The following is an 18,545-nucleotide window of genomic DNA, read 5'->3' as shown; positions in this document are numbered from 1 at the left end:
TAAAAAGATGCCTCCTGCCCCCCCTCCACATCATTAGATTGTAGTTATGCGAAGCTCCTTCAGTAATTGGAGTTCCTATTGGGGAAGAGACAAAGAGATGAGCTGCTGAAAGATGGTCAGATTTAGAACAAACAGGGTCATGGTCATCACAAAGTCAAGTACTCTTTATTTGAACCTTATGAAGAAATTTTTTACAAGCTGGACACAGTGGCTCATGCCTATAATTCCAGCACTTCGGGAGGCTTGATGGGTGGATCACTTGACCTCAGGAGTTAGAGACGAGCCTGGGCAACATGGCGAAACCCCGTCTCTATAAAAAATACAAAAATTAGCCTGATGTGGTGGCACACACCTGTAGTCCCAGCTACTCGGAGGCTGAGGTGGGAGGATTGCCTGAGCCCAGGGAGGTTGAGGCTGCCGTGAGCTGTGATCAAACTACTACACTCCATCCTGGGCGACAGAGTAAGACCATGTCAAAAAAAAAAAAAAATTCCTTACAGTTATGGTTCCGTTATTGCCATGCTGTATAGGGCTCCTCTCTAGCAGTCTCTAATCTACAGTGGTGGCATCTCTCACTTCTGTGAATCATAACACAACTTTCGCTTCTCCTCATATTCACACACCACTCTTGACAGTTACCTAGTCTCCGATCTTACAGGGTTTATGAATAAAACTAGAAGGCAAGATGAAATGATCTGAGACCACATAAACAGATACGGTGAAATTCTTCTGATTGATCTAATGGGGAATAGATGGACTCACACATTTTAGTGTGCAAACACACTTGTACAGTTCCTTTTTTGGAAGAAGATATGGCTATCAAAGGGCATGATAGATGCACAGAAATTAACAACAGACTGTGATCAGCTCGCACATCTTGGGTTTATCTGCCTTCCCCACGAGACTGTGAACTTCTCAAGGGCAAGGTGGTTCTTTTGTTTTGTTTTATTTTTTTCCACCTCTGCATTACCAGGGGCTAGCACAGGGCCAGAACCTCAGTAGGAACTCAATAAATGCATCTTTATGCTGAACTCACTTTGTTTTCCGTGCTGCCGGAAATTGCATGCCCCCAGTGGCCATTTTGAGTGCAAAGTGTTATTTTAAGATGCTCTCTGGAGAAAGCACTCTAGCCTCTCTGCTTAAAGATATCTGAGAGGAAAGGAGAGCCAAATGACTAGGGGGTCTGGAGAAATTCCTAAGTGAAGGCGGTGGAGAAATGATGGGAAGGAGAGACTCACCTCTTTTTGAGTGTGCCACTTCTAACCCAAGACTGTTGTTATTTTTCATAAGAAAATGCTCAGATGTCATTGAAGCTGTAGTCTGACTGCAATACTGCAAAAAAGAACTTTTGGGCTAATCATGCTCTTTCTGAAACCAGTAGTTGCCATGTTCCTCCTTGTGCTGAAACTCAGTTTGGAGGATGGGGTGGTGGTTGTGGTGGCGTGGTGGCGCAGGGATGTTTTTGAATTGGCCCTGTGCCATACTGCTAAGCTTTCTGCCTGCTTTCTGGTATCCCTCCCAGTGTGATAAAGGAGCGATTCTACGAAGCCAGTGTTCACTTCAGACTTGCAGAAGAGACATTCTTAGAATTCTTAAGGAGAACTAGTTTCTAAAGTAAAAGATTTACCGGTAAACTAATGACCTTTGGTATGATATTTAAGCAGAAGTAACCCAGGCTCATTTTGCATTGCTTACAGAGAAATATTGTGTGATTATTCTTGTGTCTTACACATTTCTAATTATAACATAAATGTGCTTGCTAGTCAAATACGCTTTTGGATACATGAGTGGTTGGATGGTTGAATATATACATTCACGTACCTTTTTATGTATTTATTTTAGTATTACAAGCCTGGTTTTATATTTACACACATACAGTTATGATGATGAAAGATCAGTCATCCTGTACTGTGAATGTACAGGAACCACCACAAAATTATAAAGCCTAAGTGGTGATGCTATCAGTGACCCTCAGTGAGGATCCATTGTTTCCTGTCTTTGGACCAGGAAGTGGACTGCGACTGAATCTATTCTGACGAGTTTCCTTTTTTGCTATCTGTCCTTTCCACCTATATTAGAAATAAAGTTATCTCAATTTATGGAGCTGTGCATTTCTTCCCATTTGTAGAGTTTGCACATAGAAAGCTCATTGAGATTTGGTCCTTAGTGGCCTGAATAAGCAATGGAAACGTGTACTGTATCCCATGCCATGGTACCAAAATTGGCATTTTTATTTTACTAGAGATAGAAAAATGCAATTTATTCTCCTTTATGGGTTGACATGAAGCTTTCTTTTTCAATAAACGTTTTCAATTAAGAAAATATTTGATTTGAAGAAAAATATGAAGTAAATGATAATACATGGTATGGCAAATATGAGGATTACATGTGAATAAGTTCAGGAAACTAATAAATAAACAAGGATCAGGAGTTGGGAGACCTGGGTTTGAATCCTGGTTCAGCTCCTAACGTAGACAGATGAACTTAGACCTCCGAGCCAGTTTCTTGATGTATAAAGCTGAAATGATGGTATTTTCCTTGTCTACTTGACAGGCGTTTGGTAACAAACAGAATGCATATGAAAATGTTTTCTTAAGACTGCAAAGTGACATTGAAATGAATTAGCAAAAAATACTAGTATTACTAGCGAGTTATTCAAGAAAGCTTAGGAGTCAGTGAATGAAAACTTTCAAGAACAAATCGTTTTGTTTTGTTTCGTTTTCCCCATGGTGAAAACTGAGCTGGTTCCAAATTTAGGTTGACGGTTTTCCTGTCACTACTTACGGGAAGAAGACTGAAGCATATGCTCACTTCTTTCCAGATTGCATAAATGCCTTCGCCTTATACTTAGCACTGCTCTGGAACTGTATGGAAGTTGCTATTATTTGAATGTTTATGAAGTACCATTTATTGTAACGGGTTTTTGGAGTTATGAAAAAGCACCTTTGCGGGCTAATCAGTGTGCACACTGGCAGAAAGGATAAATTACAAACCTGAAAGAAAGACCCTCTTTGAGTGTAGTAGAAGCTTTTATGTGTAAGTCTAGTAATAGAATGAGAAAGCCGAATGGGAAAGTTAGATAAGGGATATGATGGAGACTGCTGGGCAGAGCCACCATTAAATCATGATAATTCTATAGGTCATAGATTTTCTTTGTCTCTGAGGCCTTCAGAGTTATAACTGAATCCTACTAGAAGGGAAATGTAGGGTTCAGTCCCTTCTCATCTTTCTTCTTGGAAAGATGAATCCTGATTCACAGGCCTAAATCTCCTATTAGGGGAAGCTTTGTGGGACCCAGAATAGCCACCCTAACTTTTCCACAATTGAGCAACCCCCGACAAAGGAAGTAGGCATGAAGACCCAGAATGCTTAGTTTAATCAGTTTTAAATGAAAAGTGAAACTTTGTTTTCTATAACATAAATATATGACCTTCAAAACATGTGGTAAGCTGTTTCATTTTTAGAAGGTATATACTATACATTTAAATAAATGAGTAATTCAGGAAGTGGAGAACATTACCCTGAGTGACATATGTCACGCAAAGAAAGACAAATACTACATGATCTCATTTATATATGAAATCTAAAACAATCAAATTCATACAAGCAGAGAGTAGAATGGTGGTTACCGGAGGCTGGGGGCAAAGGGGAGATGGTAGTCAATGGCGGGATACAAAGTCTCAGTTAAACAGGAAGAATAAGTTTGGTTTTTTTTGAGATCAACAGTATATATAGCATGCTGAATATGCCTAATAATTGAGTACTGTACATCTTATCGCTAAGAATAAATTTCTTATGTTTTCATCACAAGGAATGTTAAATACTTGAGGTGATAGATATAACTAGCTTAATTTCATCATTCTATATTGTATTAAAAATCAGGCGTGAGCCACCACGCCTGTAATCCCAACACTTTGGGAGGTCAAGGCAGGTGGATCACCTGAGGTCAGGAGTTCGAGACCAGCCTGGCCAACATGGTGAAACCTTGTCTTTACTAAAAATACAAAGATTAGCTGGGTGTGGTGGCGGGCGCCTGTAATCCCACCTACTCGGGAGGCTTGAGGCAGGAGGTGGAGGTTGCAGTGAGCCGAGATCACGCCATTGCACTCCAGCCTGGGCAATAAGAGCAACATTCCATCTCAAAATAAAATAAAATAAAATAAAAGCAAAAAGAAAGAAAGAAAAGCAAAAGTAAAGCTGAAGGAGGATTTTCTTTTTTTTTTTTCTTTTTCAAATATACCTGAAGTAGGTACTTGTGAAATTATTGTACAGAGAAGTTGACAGATTCAGCAGGTTAAAACACTGAAATTTGAGGACTGTTTTTGCAATCTGTACTAGGAAAATAGTCGGCACCAAAAGCAAGACTTAGATTATTTTTAGTGCCTCAAGCTTGCTTTCTTAGATAGGGCTTATACTTTCAACTTCTCTGAGAAATTGATCTCAGACCGGGAGCGTTAGAACTGGAAGATACAGTCAGTTTCCTTTTGTTTGAGTCCATGGAAACACGGTAGGTATAGCTGAAAGGGGTCAGATTTTCCTGTCAGAAAATCTGAATTCCTCAAATAGGATTTTTTCCTTTTATTTCAACTCATTTTGCAGCAGTATTTGCAGACGTGAGAGGGATGATCAACTTGCTTTGATCTTTGTAGACATGGGTCTACAAATCCAAATTTAAGACTTGAAATAAAGCATAAAGATTAGGATCTTTTAGACTTGTTGAACACTGAGCTCATTGGTCAGAGTAGTTTACTTTAATCTTTCTAAATAATCTTCTACAGGAAACTCTGAGATGCCCTTCAGATATGGAAATTGGGTATAGCTGTGACCTGTTGTGAACCATGTATAAAAACTATTCTCAACTTTTCTATGGATATAGTGATACTAGAGACTACCTCAAATACTATGTACACAAATACAAGTATAATCCCGATGCTATTATAATATTAAGTCTTAATATAAATGATATTTGGAATTTTTATACAGTTTTTATTATAAAATTTTAAGGAAATAATTTCATATGAAACATCATCATTAAAAATTACTACTGTCTACCCAGCTTGGTTTAGAATGTGAGACATGTGAGACATGGCTCTGGTTGAATCTAAATATCTCAAAGTTCATCAGCAATCAATGACTGGATGCCTATCATGTGCCAGGCATTCTAAGTGCTGGGATTAAAGAAGTAAACAAATAAAAGAAAATCCCTGCTCTCAAATAGAGAGGTGAAATAGATGGTATATCAGATTGTGGTAAGTTCAATGAAGGAAAAAAATGATAGGAAGGTAAATAGTGGGATCCCATTCCCAGTTCAGTACCATGCACATGAGAATCTTGGTATATTTCTTTCTTCTATCCGCCCCCTAACCCCCCCGCAGTTGCAGGGGTCAGAGCTGGTGGTATGCATGCATGACAGCTGTGGGTGCATGTAAGCAGTGATGGCCAGTGGTGGAAGTCAGGATCACCTCATATGGCTGTGGGGGTTGGGGCTTATGGCATGCACACCTGTGACAGTGAAAATTAGTGATGATAGACATTGAAGTCAGTTGCACGTGTACACACAGCTGCAGGGTCAGCCATGGGTGTGCAGAAGTGGGAGCCGTCTTTGTGTGTTTCTGAGGAGAAAAACAAAAGCAGAGCCTTTGCAGTCACAGACCTGGGTTTGAATTCCAGTTCTGAAGGCAGGCAAGTTACTTAACCTCAGTTAGGTCCAGAGTCTTTGCATCTGTAAAATGGGGATAATGATTCAATCTGTTTCATATTGCTATGAGTGTTACATGCAAAAATGTACAGAAAGCACTTAGCACAGTGCCTGGCATATAGAAAGGACTCAGTAAATGTGAACTGTTACCATTACTCTTATTATGTTACATCCTGGCTTTCTTAGCATCACTGACCCTGCTTCTTGTTACTTTAGCTTCAGGCTGGGCCCTACTGTCAATGGCCAGCTCGCCTAGAAGTCCAGCAGGGATCCACTGACTTTGTCACCTTGAACCTCACCCTTTCGTAACCTGCCCACGGGATCAAGCATCTCTAGTACCTATGCCTGCCCCAGCTATGCTGGAACTTAGTACGCCCATGGGACAGTGTCCCTGGTACAGAGTAGGAATATGAATGTTGATACTTTCTCCCCCAGCGTTGCCCAGAGAGTAGTGCAGATGCAGTAAATACCAACAGGCAGGCTTCCAAGTATGCCACTTTTTGTTTTACTTAAAATTCAGTAATTTTTAGAAGGCACACAAATTAAGTAGAATAACACAGTTCTTTTTTTTTCTTTTTTTTGGAGAGACAGGATCTTGCTCTGTCGCCCAGGTATAAGTGGCACAATCAAAGATCACTGCAACCTCAACCTCCCAGGCTCAAGTGATCCTCCTGCCTCAGCCTCCTGAGTGGCTGGGACTATAGGCACGAGCTATCACACCCAGCTAATTTTTCTACTTTTTGTTGAGATGGGGTTTTCCCATATTGCCCAGGCTGATCTCTAATTCCTGGGCTCAAGTCATCCACCTTCCTCAGCCTCCCAAAGTACCGGGATTACAGGCATGAGCCACCATGCCCAGCCAGAACTCTTTATCTTTAGCAAGAGAATATCTGTATGTGTGTGTGTATGTGTTTGGGGTGTGTGTCTAGCTATGAAGAATATTTCTCTTGTGAAATTGTCTCCATTAAGTACTTAAAAGTATCAGTAATCCCTTCTTTTGAGAAGTAATGTATCTTTAGTACACAGAAAAGAATTTAACTCTTGTGGGTTTGATCATAATAACTTTATTTTTGTCTCTCATAAAGGAAAAGGCCAAAGTTGTTGAGCCCCTGGACTATGAAAATGTTATTGCCCAAAGAAAAACCCAGATTTACAGCGACCCCCTCCGAGATCTGCTTATGTTTCCAATGGAAGATATATCTGTGAGTTCACAAGCACTTCTTTAAAGAAAAAAGCCCCTATTTTTCAAGCCAGTTCTTACAGCAAGAATGTTCTTTATGTTCTAGATCTCGGTAATAGGTCGTCAGCGCAGAACGGTGCAGTCTACTGTACCAGAAGATGCTGAAAAGAGGGCCCAGAGTTTATTTGTCAAAGAGGTAAGAGGCTCAAAGGCCACAGAAGAATATTCTTCATATATTTAAAATATATACAATATTTATATGTCTTTATATATTTGTAACCTGTTTATAAATAAATAAATGTAAAATATTTAAAGTAATCTTCCTTTAATGTAAAGATAAAATAAAATTATTAACATTAACTGGCCTAAATAACAAGTCTATATGATGTTAACAAGTCTATATGATGATAAAGCTTAAACATTTCCACAAGGTGCATATGACCTTAGTGTTTTCTTTTTGGATTTGTATACTCTTTGCACTGGGAGTCAGAGTATTCGAAGGGCATATGAATTGGGATTTATTGCCAGCAACTGGGTAAGAGAGGCACAGTTAATCCATAAAGGAAGATCCCAGTACCAGTAATTGCCAAATGGTTTTAAAAAGCCTGTCGACATAGTACCAGACTTTTAAAAGGTGGACATATATTTACTTTTCCTATATTTCAAATTCAAGATTCCTATTTTCTTTCAGTGTATTAAAACCTATAGCACAGATTGGCACGTGGTAAACTACAAGTATGAGGACTTCTCTGGGGACTTTCGAATGTTGCCATGGTAAGTTTAGCATTCCAGGTAAACATGCAACAGGAGAATTATTAAGCTTTTTTACCTTGTTAAAACCACTTGTCAGCCGGGTGCGGTGGCTCAAGCCTGTAATCCCAGCACTTTGGGAGGCCGAGACGGGCGGATCACGAGGTCAGGAGATTCGAGACCATCCTGGTTAACACGGTGAAACCCCGTCTCTACTAAAAAATACAAAAAACTAGCCAGGCGCGGTGGCGGGCGCCTGTAGTCCCAGCTACTCGGGAGGCTGAGGCAGGAGAATGGCGTGAACCCGGGAGGCGGAGCTTGCAGTGAGCTGAGATCCAGCCACTGCACTCCAGCCTGGGCGACAGAGCAAGACTCCGTCTCAAAAAAAAAAAAAAAAAAAAAAAGAAACAAAACAAAACAAAAAACCACTTGTGAGGCCGGGCGCGGTGGCTCATGCCTGTAATCCCAGCACTTTGGGAGGGTGAGGCGGGTGAATCACGAGGTCAGGAGATCAAAACCATCCTGGCTAACATGGTGAAATCCTGTCTCTACTAAAAATACAGAAAATTAGCTGGGCATGGTGGCGGGCACCTGTAGTCTCAGCTACTTGGGAGGGTGAGGCAGGAGAATGGTATGATCCTGGGAGGCAGAGGTTGCAGTGAGCGGAGATCGTGCCACTGCACTCCAGCCTGGACAACAGAGTGAGACTCCATCTCAAAACAAACAAACAAACAAACAAAAATCACTTGTGAAACCTTTCAATTATAATTTGTAATAAAGCAAGTATTCAAATAACCTGCATGTTTGGTTAAATGCAGTGTTTTGGTTAATTGAATAGGTTTTAACTTTCATCTTTGAAATTCTTTCCAAAATGTACGAGAGCTCACTTTTTGGCTTTAGTGAACCTGTATTGATCATAAACTAAAATTTAGCTGATGGTGGATAATGTAGTGAGCATTTTCTAGTAGTGTCAGTGAAAAATCTTGATGATAATTACTTCAGTTTGGTGAACCTAGCCATCCCTTGGAAAAAGTACATCTCTTTCAATTGAATTGAAGGAATGGCATGAGCACACTGGCCCAGGAGCCAGACTGTTGGGGCTCAAATCTTATTTCTACCACTTACTAGCTGGATGACCATGACTCAGTCACTTAACCTGTTTGAGCTCTCCATTTTCTCATCTCTAGTACTGATTCCTCACAGGATGTCATATGGGAAATGTTTTTGGAACAAATAGCAGAGGAATAAGACATTTGTTTAGCTTTTTGTAGTTTTCAGAGCACTTTCCAAAAGAGGAGAAAACTGAGTCCTATATGGACAGCCTGGTCCTTGAGGAAAAAAAAAAAGAAAAAGAAAACAGAGTCCTAAAATGACCCGTCCAAGGTCATACCACAAACAAATGCAAGAGCCAGAATTACACTGTTGCCTTTTTTTTTTTTTTTTTTTTTTTTTTTGAGACGGAGTTTTGCTTTTGTCGCCCAGGCTGGAGTGCGGTGGTACGACCACTCACTGCAACCTCCGCCTCCTGGGTTCAAGCGATTTTCCTGCCTCAGCCTCCCGAGTAGCTGGGCTTACAGGCACCCACCACCACACCCAGCTAATTGGTTTTTAAATTATTTTTGGTAGAGACGGGGTTTCACCATGTTGACCAGGCTGGTCTTGAACTCCTGACCTCAGGTGATCCACCCGCCTCAGCCTCCCAAAGTGTTGGAATTACAGGCGTGAGCCACCACACCCGGCCTGTGTTGCTTTTTGACCCGGGGAAGGAGAAGTTCTGCCACCACTAACAGCTCTGGCACAGGATCCTTAGCAACTTCTGCCCTCCCTAAGTTTCTGGGCTTAGTTATGTCTTCCCTGCTGGCCACATATGTGGAAGTCCTTACAGAAATAAAAACTTGCAGTAAGTTTACTCAAAGGGGAGAATCTGAATTTGGAAAGGAGAATAGGATGTCTTGGCATTTTCTTGTTTGTGAAAGAAAGAAATCTGCTCATCTTGCTTTAACTGTTGTTGTCATTATTGTTGTGTTTTTGTTGTTGTTGTTGTTTTTGGTCTGTTCTGTTTAGTTTCTAAGACAGTTCTCTTATATTTGCAGTAAATCTTTGAGACCAGAAAAGATTCCTAATCATGTATTTGAGATAGATGAAGACTGTGAGAAAGATGAGGTAAGAATGGGGGCAACAGTGAGGTAACTGTGCTAGTTTTCTCACGGTCACTTTGCTGAAAAAGATTTCAAAGGGAATTTCTTGAGAAAATATGAAGGAAAGAATTGTTTTGGAATGATCTGTGGCCAGCTTTCAAACTGGGTGCTTTTCAATTTTTTTTTAATTACTGTATTTGCAAGTAGGAAAAAAATCAAGTGAGAAGGGGCTATGATTTGTACATAAACATGTTCCCCCACCTGTGGGACATGCTTGTGGAGTTGCTTTTCTCGAGTTGGGCATGTGGTGTGGTGATTCATCTGGACTCTCCTGCCTGATAGATTCCTCTTGGGACAGATGGCCCGGATGTCTGTGACATTTCGAGATGCAGTTCGACTGTTTACATAATGCAGAAGAGTTCCCAGAAGAGAGCCCATACCATTCAGTAAATACTGAGTGCCTACTGTGTGCATAGCACAGAGCCTTTCATTCTACTGTCAACTATTTTAAATCCTCGTGGGGAAGAGGGGACTTTAGGTTTTAATTAGGAAACGGTCAGGGCCTCATTCTGTGCCCCTAAATGTTTGGCTAATTAGATGGCAGGCTGGCTGTTGTTTTACTGATTATTTTTGTTCTATTTCAGGACTCATCTTCTTTATGTTCTCAGAAGGGTGGTGTGATAAAACAAGGCTGGTTGCATAAAGCAAATGTAAATAGCACCATCACAGTAACCATGAAGGTAGGAAGTAGTTATTATATTATTCCATCATTTTAATGATATTGGCATTAAGTAGCCTACCTGGAAACAATATTTATTTTACAAAGAGCCCTAGCAAAAAAAAAAAAAAAAAAAAAAAAAAAAAAAAAGGAGAGGATTCTCACAGACGTATGGAATTTAAAAAATCTAAAACATCAGGATAAATTTAGAAGTGTAACTTTTTTAAAGACATATAATGTAATGATTATCTGGTGAATCAGGATGTTTAAAAAGGAGGCTGTCAGTTGAAGGAGGAAAATAGCTTTGAAAAATGGGCATCAAAGTTTCATATGTAGAAATGACCTTAATGAGTGGAAGGACAAGTAATCCATTTCTTTAGCAAACATTAATTAGGTGCTTATTACATATTAGTCACTGTGGGGAAATATGTAGATATCTAAGATGGGGTCCCTGGTCTCAGCCTCCGGACTAGACAAGAAATATACTATTTTAACTAGTATACAAAGCAGTCCTTTAGTGCAGTCAGAACAGCCTAACTAGACAGTTTTGTAATTTGGCAGGATAGTGAGTTTGCATAAGGGGTTTATGTGAGATAAAAGTTGAAACGTTGAAAAGAGTAACATTGGGCTGGGTGCAGTAGCTCACACCTGTAGTCCCTCCTCCTTTGGGAGGCCAAGGTGGGTGGATTGCTTGAGGTCAGGAGTTCGAGACCAGCCTGTGCAACATGATGAAACCCCGTCTCTACGAAAGATACAAAAATTAGGCTGGCGTGATAGCACACACCTGTAGTCCCCGCTACTCAGGAGACTGAGGTGGGAGAATCCCTTGAGCCTGGGAGACGGAGGTTGCAGTGAGCCGAGATGGCACCACTGCACTCCAGCCTGGCAGCAGATAGAGAGTGTATCTCAAAGATAAATAGATACTTTTTTTTTTTTTTTTACAAAAAAGGAAAAATTATGCAGAACCTTGAACACCTTGGACATGAGGTTCACTTATTTGGGAGGCTGTAAAGAGCCGTTAAAATCCAAAAAGAAAACAAGTTACATGAGGATTCTGAGCAGAAAAACAAATTATGCTCTGATACCAAATATAACTGTTCTTTCAGATATTCAATATAAAATCATGTGGTTTTCTGAGGATGATTCACACTTGCATTAAGTATTGAAGGTCATTCTATCTTTCACACAGGCTGCAAGTAGAAACCATGGGTATCTACCAAGGGAAGACTCAAATTTTATCTTAATTTAATATTTTGCCTGCTGCCTTCCCTTTGGTGATCATGTCCTGTTCTCACTTTCATTTTCAAGCCCTGAAAATAATGAATCCAAGTTGTAGGATGCTTCCTGTATATCGCTTGCACCTAAGCATGGGCCTCAGCAAGTGGTGATAATAAGAGAACCCATTTATTGAGGACTTAATATGTACTAGGCACCATACTGGGTGTTTTATATTCTGTATCTTGTTTAATTCTCATGGCTGCCCTATGCAATACGTACTGCTGACTATTCTTAGTTTATAGATTTGGAAAGTGAAGCTCAGAGAAATTCAATAATTAACCAAAGGTCACACAGCTCCAAGTTTTCAGAGGTAGGATTTGGATCTAGGTAGGCTGTAGTCAGAGCCTATGCTCTTAACCAGTATACTGTCAGTGCTCACCAGCTGAATGAGACTCAAGGCTTTATTACAATGTATTTCCTACCAGAGTTATCAGGTTCAGAAATGTACGTGTGAAGGTTACGTTTCTGTGTGGATTATCAGAAAATGGTTGTATAGTTTTTGACTGCATTCCCCTTCCCAAACATTCTCAAAATATTCAAATAGGGCCAGGCAGGGGGCTCACACCTGTAATCCCAGCACTTTGAGAGGCCAAGGCAGGAGGATCGCTGGACCCCAGGAATTCGAGGCTGCAGTGAGCTATGATCGCGCCACTGCACTCCAGCCTGGGCAACAGAATAAGATGCTGTCTCTAAATTAAATAAATAAATGCATGAAGGAATGAATGGTTTTACCCACATTTAAGCCTTAGCCCCACATTAAGTAAATGTATGAAAATCTGGATTCATAAGATAAGATGTTAGGAAATTAATATCTTTACAGAATAGTTCGCCACAGGTTCCTTTAGTTTAATACCTTTCAACTTTAATTTGCCTTACAAATAACTTCTAATTTTATAGGAGTCCATATAAGGCAAAAAGCACATGCTTTACATTTTCTCTCATAATTTGTGAAATACACATTGATTGATTGATGTGATAGGAGGAATTGATGGCCTCTCAAAGATGTCCATGTCTTCATCCTTGGAACAGTCAGTGGTCCCCTACATGGCAAAGAGGAATTAAAATCACTAATCGACAGGAGGGAGGGTATCCTCAATTATGTGGGTGAGCCCAGTGCAATTTCAAGAACCCCGTAAGTGGAAGAGGGAGGCAGAAAAGGACAGTCAGAGAAAGAGATGTGAGAACAGAAGGAGGGCCAGAGAGAGATGCTGCATTGCTGGCTTTGAGGATACAGAAAGAAGTCACAGGCCGAGAAATGCAGGCAGCTTCTAGAAGCCGAAAAAGGCAAGAAAATGGATGCATGCATCCAGAAAGGAACATAGCCCCGCTGACACCTTGATTTTAGCCCCGTGAGACCCATGTCAGACTTCTAACCTGCGAAACTATAAGATAATAAATTTATGCTATTTTAAGCCATCAAATTTGTGGTAATTTATTACAACAGCAATAGGAAACTAACACAAACTAGGCAAAGGTTGATTGTTCAGCTTGTGGGTTTCATCTCCCTGAGCTTGGGAACTCTAGCACTAACAGTGGCCAGGCAGGAGCCATACATTCATAGAGAGTGTGGTGAGTCCAAGGCAACCTGGTGACCACATAGCCCACAGCTGAAGGGGACAGCTGCCACTTGTCTCCAGCTAATTGTTGTTTTGCTGTAGCTGAGCTAGACTCTTTGCTTTGCCTCTTTTTATCCTCAGCTGCTCATATTCTGGGTGTGTGTGTGTGTGTGTGTGTGTGTGTGTGTGAGAGAGAGAGAGATCATTAACATATAAAAACATTTATTATTATTATTATTTTTGAGATGGCTCCTGGCTCTGTTGCACCAGGATGGAGTGCAGAGGTGCAATCCCAGCTCACTGCAACCTCCACCTCCCGGGTTTAAGCCACTCTCCTGCCTCAGCCTCCTGTGTAGCTGGGATTACAGGCGCACGCCACCATGCCTGGCTAATTTTTGTATTTTTATTAGAGACGGGGTCTCACCATGTTGGCCAGGCTCGTCTGGAACTCCTGATCTCAAGTGATCCATCCGCCTCGGCCTCCCAAAGTGCTGGGATTACAGGTGTGAGCCACTGTGCTTGGCCTATTTCTTTCTTTTTAAAACCTCTACCAAACAGTAGGCAAAGGAAGGGAAAGAGGAATAAACCAAGTTAATTGATTATAGGAAGCTATACAACTTTTGTCTTTATTTTTATCATTTATTTATTTGGTTTTGAGACAGAGTCTCACTGTGTCGCCCAGGCTGGAGTGCAGTGGCGTGATCACGGCTCACTGCGGTCTCAAACTCCCAGGCTCAAGTCCTCCCACTTCAGCCTCCCAAGTAGCTGGGACCACAGGCACATAGCACCATGCCCAGCTAATTTTGTTTGTTTGTTTGTTTGTTTTTGGTAGAGATAAGGTCTCCCTATGTTGTGCAGGCTGGTCTCAAACTCTTGGACTCAAGTGATCCTCCCACCTTGTCCTCCCAAAATTCTGGGATTACAGGCATCAGCCACCATGCCTGGCTACTGCACAGCTTAAAAAAAATTAATAGGAAATACTTTGAAATGCAAAGGCCATATTGAGGTTTGGGAACTGTTTCTGGTTATGAGTTTCATTTATCCCCACTCTTTTCCATTATAGATTATGAATCTCCATTTTGGATTTCTGGGAGCTAAATATATATCCTTTACTCTTCTGATTTCATCTCCTGAGCCATAGCAGTAGTGTTGTATTTCAGAATTTGTCACAGCTAGAATGGGAATCAGAGGAAGGTTCAGCTACAACCTTCTGAGGCGTTTTGCCAATATTACTTTTTCCTATAATAATTGTATTTTGGGCCAGGCGTGGTGGCTCATGCCTGTAATCCCAGCACTTTGGGAGGCCAATGCGGGAGGATCACTTGAACCCAGGAGTTTAAGACCAGCCTAGGCAACATAGCGAGACCCTGTCTCTACAAAAACAAACAAAATTAGCCATGTGAAGTGGTGCTCCCCTGTAGTCCCAGGTACTTGGGACATTGAAGTGGGAGGGAGGATCACTTCAGCCTGGGAGGTCGAGGCTGTAGTGAGCGAGATTGCACCACTGCATTCCAGCCTGGGTGACAGAGTGACACCTTACCTCAAAAAAAAAAAAAAAAAAAAAGTTTTAACTGTTATTTAGTTCAACGTTATTGAAATTAATTGGAACTGCAGTGTTGACACATCATTTTTTTCATGTTCTCTTTCTGTATCAATACAGGGCATGTGAGTGTACAGGGCAGAGGATTGAAAAGGGGGAGCAGTTATATAGTTTCCAGGCTAGAACTTGAAGTGAGGGCCAAAGCACAAGTCCAGGCCTATGAAACAAAGCACACTGGGAGAGTCTGGTTTGTACCTTTCAGTGCTCTGTTACAGGGTGGGGGATCGTATACATTTTTCCTGCGTCAAGTCTGGATTGTTTCAGGCATAGGAGGCTAAAGCTAAAGATGGGGTGAGCAGCTGACCCAGCTCTTGGATAATTGGAAAAGGCGGAGGCAGAAGAACTGAGACAAAGGGTTGACAGAGTTTGAGACACTCTGAAAGGAAAGTTTCTATGTATTTTTTTCTACTATGGTAATGTTTGAAGTGAAGAATACTAATGAAGCTCATAAGCAAATGGGAAGATGACTCAGGTGTGCTATTATCTGAGTCATTTCCCCAATCCTGGAGGCAGGTTTATCCTTAGAGCATCTGGAGTTCCCTGCCCGCTAGGAACTCCAGCCCACACTGGTAAGAAGCATTGGTAGATTTAGCAACTAGCACCTCAGGGCCAGAGCTTGCAGAGTTGAGAGAAAAGAATCTTTTCTTTTTGGAAAATCCAAGCTTTGATAGCCTCTGCACACTCACGGCAGACTAACTGGGAAGCAGCAGCAGATCTGGTTGTTAATCATGACTCAGTGGCAAATAACAGCCTCCATAAGCCAAGCTTCTTCCCTGTGTTTTATCTGAGCTTATTTGATGCCCTGTGGCTTGACACTGGCCTGCAGATCCCTCTGGAATTGCTAGGGAATAAAAAAGCAAGGCATCTTGATGCCTTTTAGAGAGAGGTGTACGTTTAAGGGTCTTTATTCATTAAGAAATTTCTAAATTTTAAAAATTATGTGCAGGGCACAGTGGCTCACGCCTGCAATCCTGGCACTTTGGGAGGCCAAGGCAGGAGGATTGCTTGCATTCGGGAGTTTGAAACCAGCCTGGGCAACATAGCAAGACCCTGTGTCTTCAAAAAATAAAAAAATTAACTGGGCGTGGTGATGCATGCCTGTATTTGCAGCTACTTGAGAAGCTGAGGTGGGAGGATTGCTTGAGCCTGGGAGGTCAAAGCTACAGTGAGCTGTGATTGCATGACTGTGCTCCAGCCTGAGTGACAGAGCAATACTCAGTGTCTTAAAAAAAATTATAATCAGTTCTTTGGAAAGTTTGAAATTATGCACAACTTTAAACTGATTTTAGAAATAGATCTGAGTTGTTTTCCTGGACATTTTGACTGTTAGAAATAAAGGAATCTGCCCAGGTGTTCATGACCAGCCTGAGCAACATGACGAAACCTTGCCTCTACAAAAAATACAAAAGTAGTTAGCCAGGCGTGGTGGTGCACTCCTATAGTCCCAGCTACTCTGGAGGCTGAGGTGGGAGGATCACCTGAGTTCAAGAGGTGGAGGTTGCAGTGAGCCGAGATTGTGCCACTGCACTCCAGCCTGGGTGACAGAGCGACACTCTGTCTCAAAAAAAAAAAAAAAAAAGGGAGGGAGGGAGGACTCTAATAGCAAAGAAGGAGGAATTGTATCATGAGAGAAAGTGCAAAAATAAAACGAAGGAAAGAGTATTAGAAGAGACTCAGCAAAGTGCAGTTGATAAAAGGGAATTAGAAGATTCCAACTTTATAAGATCTTTTGAGAAAGGCAACCACATGGTTTTAATGCAACCTAAATAATATAGCCAAAGTAATTTGTATATGGGTTGCTTTAGAAAGTTCAGCCTTCCTAGCTAGCTTGCCAGTTTTGCAAGAACATTCAAGTCGATGGTTCTTGCAATGACTTGCAATGCATTCAAGTCGATGGGCTCTAGGTAAAAGACAGGCTGGTAGAGGAACTAGGCTGAATTCTTCGTATTGGAAGATTATAAGACCCCATATTTATGGAATAAAAATTTATATTTTCCCCAATATATAGCTTTCCACCTGCTCTGGTCAGTTGTTAAGATATAATCTACACCACCTTCTGAAATGGGCGTATTTTCCCAGAAGTGCTTGCTGAGTATAACCTCATTGTTGGCTGAGAAACTTGCCCTGAGGAGCCTGGGCTACAGGAAAGTTGCGAATAATGTGCATCACTCCACGAGTCACAGTGCTCCGTGCCCAAGCACTTCCTCTCACTGAAGAGGATGCTGGTATCATGCAGTTCTTGCAAAAGCTCCATTGCGCTGGGTGTGGTGGCATGTGCCTGTAATCCCAGCTACTCAAGAGGCTGAGTCAGGAGGATCACATGAGCCCAGGAGTTTGAATTGAGCCCAGGAGTTTGAACCTGCAGTGAGCTGTGATTGTGCCACTGCACTCCAGCCTGGGCACAAAGCGAGACCTCATCCCTTTAAAAACAAAACAAAACGAAACAAACAAACAAACAAAACCAACGCTTTGTTGGTTGTTTGGGTGCAGTGAACATTTAGCACTTATAATTTGCTCTGTTCTTTGTATTCAGGTTAAAACAGGACAAGCCTTATCATAGCGATTAATTTCTTCAATTTGTGGTTTCTAGTTAATGAGGATGTACCTTGTTGCCACTCTTCAATTCCTGGAAAAGTATTAGAGAGAAGTTTTAAGATGTCGTAGAGAATGCATGATCCTTTAGATAGAAACCGCAATCCTAACAGACCGCTATTCATTTATATTCTCTCTTTCCCAAGTAGCTGCTAGAGACATCTGCTTTATTCAACTTCTTTTCATATCAACGAAGGAATTTAATGTGGGCTTAGATAGCTGTGATATTGGACATAGCCTTCCCCTGGTATTTAGAACTATTTTTTCCTAAGAGATATAATGATATATGGAGGAATTTAATCTTCAGGGTGGTTTTTGCATTTTTGAAAAATTGCTGCAGATTCTTGGCCAACTCCTGGGACACCCACCTTTATGCATCTTTTTGGCTCAATTTGGTCACATTCCTCTAGCTCTCTCCTCCCCATTCTCAGCAATTAAACGTTGAAGTGCCTTGATATGATATCGGGGTTGCAAGTTCAACTGGTTGATGTATGACTCACTTCTAGTGCCCTTTAAAATTTTTTTTGGCACAAAAGAGAGCCATTTGTTATATATCCAGAGTCCAAAAGTCCTTAACTCCTTAACTCTTCCGGGAGGGATTTTCCCTCCTCTGCAGTGGGAGAACATCAAATCAAATGAGGATTTGACCTAAGAAAGCACATAAGATATTAAAATAATTGCTAGGAGGTCAAGGTCACTATGTGTATTAGAACGAAAGGAAGAGAAAATATTTTATTTTTGATATGTTAGTCCAATTGTATTCTCAAATCTACCAGACTGTCTCTTACAGCTAACAAATGGATTGCATTCCTTTATTATGCATAAGAGATTTTTTCACTGATTTGTTTTTTATGTTTTGTTTTCCCTCATTCATATTACTTCTCAAAAACCATTTATTAGGTGCTTCCTATGTGTCAGACACTATTGGGTATCAACAAATTCATGACCAAATAGGTAATTTCTTAATTTAATTTTTTCAGAGACAAGGTCTTACTATATTGCCCTGGCTAGAGTGCAGTGGCACAATCATAGCTC

General features: G+C 41.0%; 1 protein-coding gene across 5 annotated transcripts in view; it reads left to right on the top strand.

Moving 5' to 3' along the window:
- Nucleotides 1-18,545, top strand: part of LOC105468378 (dedicator of cytokinesis 11) — a 189,492-nt gene that overhangs the window by 40,075 nt on the left and 130,872 nt on the right. For all 5 annotated transcript variants that reach the window (XM_011718493.3, XM_071089250.1, XM_071089249.1 and 2 more), the window contains 5 exons: nucleotides 6,784-6,900; nucleotides 6,985-7,074; nucleotides 7,570-7,652; nucleotides 9,722-9,791; nucleotides 10,411-10,506. In XM_011718493.3, the coding sequence (XP_011716795.2) occupies nucleotides 6,784-6,900; nucleotides 6,985-7,074; nucleotides 7,570-7,652; nucleotides 9,722-9,791; nucleotides 10,411-10,506 (456 nt within the window). The remainder of the gene's footprint in view (nucleotides 1-6,783; nucleotides 6,901-6,984; nucleotides 7,075-7,569; nucleotides 7,653-9,721; nucleotides 9,792-10,410; nucleotides 10,507-18,545) is intronic.

Source organism: Macaca nemestrina, chromosome X, assembly GCF_043159975.1.
Source record: "Macaca nemestrina isolate mMacNem1 chromosome X, mMacNem.hap1, whole genome shotgun sequence".
Classification (NCBI taxonomy): Eukaryota; Metazoa; Chordata; class Mammalia; order Primates; family Cercopithecidae; genus Macaca; species Macaca nemestrina.
Note: the sequence above shows the minus strand (reverse complement) of the source record. Positions and strands in the feature narration are given on the sequence as shown.